The sequence below is a fragment of the Culicoides brevitarsis genome, chromosome 1 (genome assembly GCF_036172545.1).
Source record: "Culicoides brevitarsis isolate CSIRO-B50_1 chromosome 1, AGI_CSIRO_Cbre_v1, whole genome shotgun sequence".
Classification (NCBI taxonomy): Eukaryota; Metazoa; Arthropoda; class Insecta; order Diptera; family Ceratopogonidae; genus Culicoides; species Culicoides brevitarsis.
In genome coordinates, this window is record NC_087085.1 from 8,235,016 (window position 1) to 8,240,915 (window position 5,900).

Genomic DNA, 5,900 nt, shown 5'->3' on the forward strand with positions numbered 1-5,900 from the left:
TCATTCGTGATTTTCGACGATAATCTGCAAAGAAACAAGAGAAAAAAATGTGGGTAAGTCGTTTGCATAAATAGCAATAAAAACGTTGAACGTGCCGTAAACAATTATTTTATGCTTTGGGAGAAGTTGACCATAATTCGTCATTTTGTTAGAAACTTTTTTTTTCTTTATTGTGAAACCGCCAATTGTGACACAGTTTGTGGTTATGCAATAACTTACATGCCTGGTCAATCAATGACAAACAAGAAGTGCAAAAAAAAAATCGTGACTCCCTTGAATGCCCTTGTGAGAAAAAATTAAAAATAAAATAAACAAAACTTCGATATCAATAAATTAATCTATTCGTCGATATCTTATCAGTTTTTTTTTTTTTTTTGATAAAAATTCATTTTTGATAATTTTTATCATTTTAGTATCAAAACTCTTCGAAACAAGTCAATTTTTCGTAAAAATGGTGAATATTCGACCAATTTCGAAGGAACTCGCTTTGAAGGCGGAAAAGGAGCTCAATGAAAAACCTGAGAGGATTCAAGAAGATATTGATGCCTTAAGAGCTTGGATTGCAAAAACGCCTTATTTGAGGGCACGTACTGACGATCAGTTTTTGGTGAATATTTTACGTGGCTGCAAATATAGCTTGGAAAAGGCAAAGACAAAAATTGATGCGTATTATACGATTCGAACGGCATTCAGTGAGGTTTTTAGTGATAGATATCCGATTACGGATAAGATGATAGAGATATTGAGACTTGGGTGAGTTCATTTATTTATTAATTTTAATAAATTTTGAAAATAAAAAAAATTAATTCAGATTTATTTTATTAAAATTATCTTGAATTTGAGTTTTTAAAAATACAAAAAAAATATTAAAAAAATAATAAATAAATTTATTTTTTTTTTATAATTTTTATTAAATTTTTTTTTTAATTTATTTTTTTTTTTTTTATTTTTTTTTTTTATTTTTTTATATTTTTTTTATTTTATTTCAAAATGGAAAAAAAATTTTTATTAATTTTATTATATATTTTTTATAAATTTAACGATTTTAAATTTTTCATCAGTACTTTTAAAAAAATTATATAAATTTAAATGAATTTATGAAATATTTTAAAATTTAAATTAAAAAAATTAAAAAAATGAATTTATTTTTTCAAAAATTAATTTTAAAAAAATATTGAAATTTTAAAAAAAAAATTCTTAAAAAATTTTTTTTTTAAAATTTTTAAAAAAAACTAATTTGTCAATTAATTTTTTTATGCATATTTTTATCTTATATTAACTGTTGACAAAAAAAATATTTTTTTAAAAAAAAAAAAAAAAATATTTCGAAAAACTTTATCGTAAAAAAAATAATTTAGCTATTAACTTTTGATAAAAAAAAAAATATAAAAAAAAAAAAAAAAAAAATAGTTTTTAAAAATTTAAATAGAAAACAAAAAAAAATATAAATAATTTTATAAAAAAAAAAATCATTTAAAAATTATAAAAAAAAAACTTTAGGTATAAAAATTATTTTTTATTTTTAAAATATTATTTCAGAATAATCCTCCCTCTACCTGAAACCGACGGTCCTGATGGTCCCCGCATCGTCCTCAGTCGTGTCGGCATGTACGATCCCGAAAAATACACGTTACCCGAACTCTTCAAATCCACATTGCTCATTACCGACGTCTTGCATCTCACAGACGACAACGTCACCATTGCCGGTCAAACGAGCATTCAAGACTCCAAAGGCGTCACAATGGCCCATCTCTCCAAATTCAATCCACTCTTCATGAAAAAAATGTCAATGGCATTTCAGGAGGGAAATCCAACGAGAATTAAGGGATTACATTACGTCAACACACCGCCCGCATTCTTGTCACTTTTTAATTTCTTTAAAACTTTCCTAAATGACAAAGTTAAATCCCGGGTAAGGAAGTGTTAAACTCAATTTTGACATGACGACATGTGAAATTAACACGAAAAATATTCCTTTGCAGATACGCATGTATGGCGACAACATGGAAGAGTTACACAAAAATATCCCGAAACGATTGCTACCTGCGGAGTATGGCGGCGAAGCAGGCACCATAGCGGAAATTACGGAGCATTGGGTTCAAAAAGTTCTCGAGCACGCAGAATATTTTAAGGAGGATGCGAAATACGGAACTGATGAGAAAAAACGTCCTGGACGCCCAAAAAATGCGGAAAATTTATTCGGCATTGAAGGATCGTTCCGACAACTTTCCTTCGATTAAAAGAAAAAATTCAACAAGTTTCGCGAAAAATAAATTTTTGGCTATAAATAAATTTTCACGTCGAAAATTTAATTAGATTCGCGACTAAAAGCTAAATTTACTCGTGTTATTTAACGTTTTTAAAGCGGGATTAACGCCTTTTGTGTTACTCGCAGTGCAATGAAGCAAGATAAATGATTATTCAAATTACGTAATTACACTTAATTTGCTGTTAAAGAAATGAACGTACTCGCAACGTAATAAAAAGTGTGATAAAATTTTCAAATATTCAAGTTCTTTGTCTCGTCTCGTGAAACTTATACCTGTCTATTTAGCGAGAAAAACGTTGTTGTGAACGAGATAAATGTCTCGCGCGTCATTGTCCTTGTCGGAGAAAAGCGGAGAAAATTCTCGCATTTAAATATAAATTAAAAACTCAAGATTGATAGGACATCTTTTTCAAGTTGCACACGCGGAAAAACAGATGTTGCCGACAAATGATCATTAAAAAAAGATTGACACCCTACCGACGACGAGCAAAATAATCACTTTTCCCAAGGTTCCTGATACTTTTACTCGGAATTTATTGTTTTTAATAAAAACAGGTTCGTCTCCCGTTTTCCTCCTTAAAGTAATAATTTTTACGCACCCTCGTCGGAAATTATGTTGTTCTCCGTCACATTCTTATCACTACCTTCGCACACCCAAAAAACATTCAAGTTGACTCCTTTCATGTACGGAACATTAAAAACCTACGTGAATTAACTCAAAACAACAAGAACATGCATGAAAGACACATTGAAATGTGGAAATTTCCCCAAAAAGTAGCATGAAAGCAAATATTTTCAGAAAATAACGAGAAGGCGAAAAGACGAAAGAACAGAAGAACAAAATAAAGTTTGATAGACATAAACATAAAAGAAAGGAATTTGATTAAGTCAAGTGGAGACGCCGTCTTTTAGTAATGGTCTGCTTTTTTTGTTCACAATGTGTCCGAGAAATCATTTTTCTTATTAAGTTACTTCAAAAGGAATTCAATAGTTATTTTTAGAAAAATACATGAAAAATTTCAATTATAATTTTTACCAAATTTTTTGTAAAATTTTCTTCTTAAAATATTATTTTGTTTGCTATGTGAATATTTATTTATTTTTTTTACTTATTTTTTTTTTAATTAAATTAAGGTTCATTTATAAAATTTATCAACTTTTTTTAATTGTAGAAAAAAATAATTAAATTTTAATTTTTTTAAATATTTTAATATTAGATTGAAAAAATAATTAAGTATTTAAAAAATTAAATTTAAATTTTATTTTATTTTAATTAATATCGTTAAAAAATTTAAATTGAAAAAAATTTCCTTTGACATGGTTTTGTTTTGAAAACTAAATCAAGAACAAAAAAACTGTGTCAAAAACTGTGTCAAAGCAATTTTTGTCAAATCTTCAAATCCAAATGGATAAAAATTTGTCAGAGGGGCTCTAATTTATCATTTTTATGTCAAAAACTGTGTCAAAGCAATTTTTGTCAAATCCAAATGGATAAAAAAAGGGCTCTAAAATTTAAATAACTCAAAACTTAAAAAATTGAAACTGAAAAAAAAAAATGAAACTTTATAGTTTTGTTTTGAAAACTCACTCAAGACCATAAAAACTATGTCAAAAACTGTGTCAAAGCAATTTTTGTCAAATCTTGCTCCAAATGGATAAAAATTTGTCAGAGGGCTCTAATTTATCATTTTTAATCATTTTATAACTTAAAACTGCGAGAGAAATAAAAAAAAAAAATTAATTATCAAAAATCAAAAAGTAAATTTAATCATTTAATCATTCAAAATAAAATAAAAAAAAATATAAATAATTAAAAAAAATTAATAATTTTCTTAAAATACGGATTAAAATGAAATTTTTTTAAAAAAATTAAAAATAAAATAATACAATCTTAATATTTTTAATAATTTTAAAATTTAATATGAAGCAAATTAAAAAATAAATTATAATAAATTTAAATTTTAAATTAAAAAGATCAAGTAAGAATTAATTCCCAAATGGATAAAAATTTGTCAGAGGGCTCTAATTTAATTTTTAAATAATTAAAAAAAATTTTTTCTTTGAATTTTTTTTAAAAATAAATTTAATAATCAAAAATTTTTTTTTCAAAATTTAATAAAAAAATCAAAAATAAATTTAAAATTAATAAAAATATTTAATGGTAAAGAATTAAAAATTTAAGACAACTCATTTTATTTTTTTATTTTATCTTTTTATTTAAAAGAATTAAGGAGTTAAAAAAAATTTTTTTATTAAAAAAAATCATTTAAAACTACCTTTATTCACTCATTCATTTCAACAAGACCCCATCGAGTGAATAAATCATCAAAAGCAAAAAAAACACATGTTCCTATGAAACAATCAATTACACGTATTATTATTATTATTTATTTTGTCTCTGACTTCCAACACTGAATGAGTTGTAAGAAATCTAATTTGAGGTTACACTACGTGTGTCGTTCGCATAAAACAGCTGTGATTGTTGCTGAACAGAACATAATCATTGAGAAAAAAATCATCATTGACTTCTCTCATTTTCTCTCTGGTTTTTCATTCGCTCTCAATGATTATTTTTGTTCTGAAAAAAAACTTTGTTTATTTATTTATTATGTCATGTTGTTAAGCAACAAAGAATTTTTTATTAAAAATTAAAAAAATTAATAAAAAATGAAAAAAAAAGTTCAAGAAGTAATTTGTATGCCACACTTACTTTATCATTGAAAATTAATCGTGAGAGTTAATTTGCGTGTCAATAACAAAGCACACAATTTTCATGCAAAAAAAATTTACTGATAGGTAACCACAACCGTTAAACATTATTTCTTCATTGTACGATCTGGCACGGCTCGAAACTCACAAAAAGCATTATTTTATTCATGCATGCACCTCCGTTGGTTTTTTATTTATTTATGTTGTTATTAAATTCGTGTGTTGACTTTTTCTTTCATTGTATATTTAGCGTAAACACAAAACACCGGCAACAAGGCATAACAATATTTTTTTATGATTCTCTCAGTTTTTTTTCGTTGCTTCGCTCAGAGCATGAGCGACGACATTGAAAATGTTTCTCTTTTTCTCGTGCAGCGACAACGACGACGCTATTACATAAAAAGCTTTGTTCTATGAGCGAATCAATGACGACAATGACGATCATCATCAGCAGCTACATAGACACAACAAAAGTGACTGTTGGCTAGCAGCTTGTTTAGTTTACATTAGACATTCGAGACGTTCAGAAGTGTTCTAATGATTACTCCTCGGAATTAAAAAAAAAATATTAAAAAATAATTTTTTCAACTTCATTAAATTTTAATAAATATAAAAGTTAATAAAATAAATATTAATCGTGTGAAAAAAATTATTTAAATAAAAAATCAAACAAAGTGGATAAAAGATGTTAATGGATGCATAAAAAATTAATATTAATTATTTTTTAAGAGGAAAGGAAAACAATTCATCAAGGAAATTATTCAAAAAAAAATATTGAAATAATAATTCAAGTGTAATTCAATTAAAAGTGGTAATCGAAAAAAAAAATTAAATAAAATAAAAAAATAAACTCGCAGATGAATCAACTTAATAAAATATTATTTTTAATAATAATATAGACAAACAAAAATTATTAAAACAA

At 25.5% G+C, this 5,900-nt stretch overlaps 1 protein-coding gene across 1 annotated transcript; it reads left to right on the forward strand.

Annotated features, from left to right (window-relative positions):
• The first annotated feature begins 429 nt into the window (after positions 1-429).
• Positions 430-2,516, forward strand: LOC134827021 (alpha-tocopherol transfer protein-like). The gene is made up of 3 exons (XM_063839547.1): positions 430-753; positions 1,540-1,912; positions 1,983-2,516. Exons 1-3 carry the CDS (start codon positions 452-454, stop codon positions 2,238-2,240), a joined length of 933 nt encoding a protein of 310 aa, XP_063695617.1. The 5' UTR covers positions 430-451; the 3' UTR covers positions 2,241-2,516.
• The last annotated feature ends 3,384 nt before the right edge of the window (positions 2,517-5,900 follow it).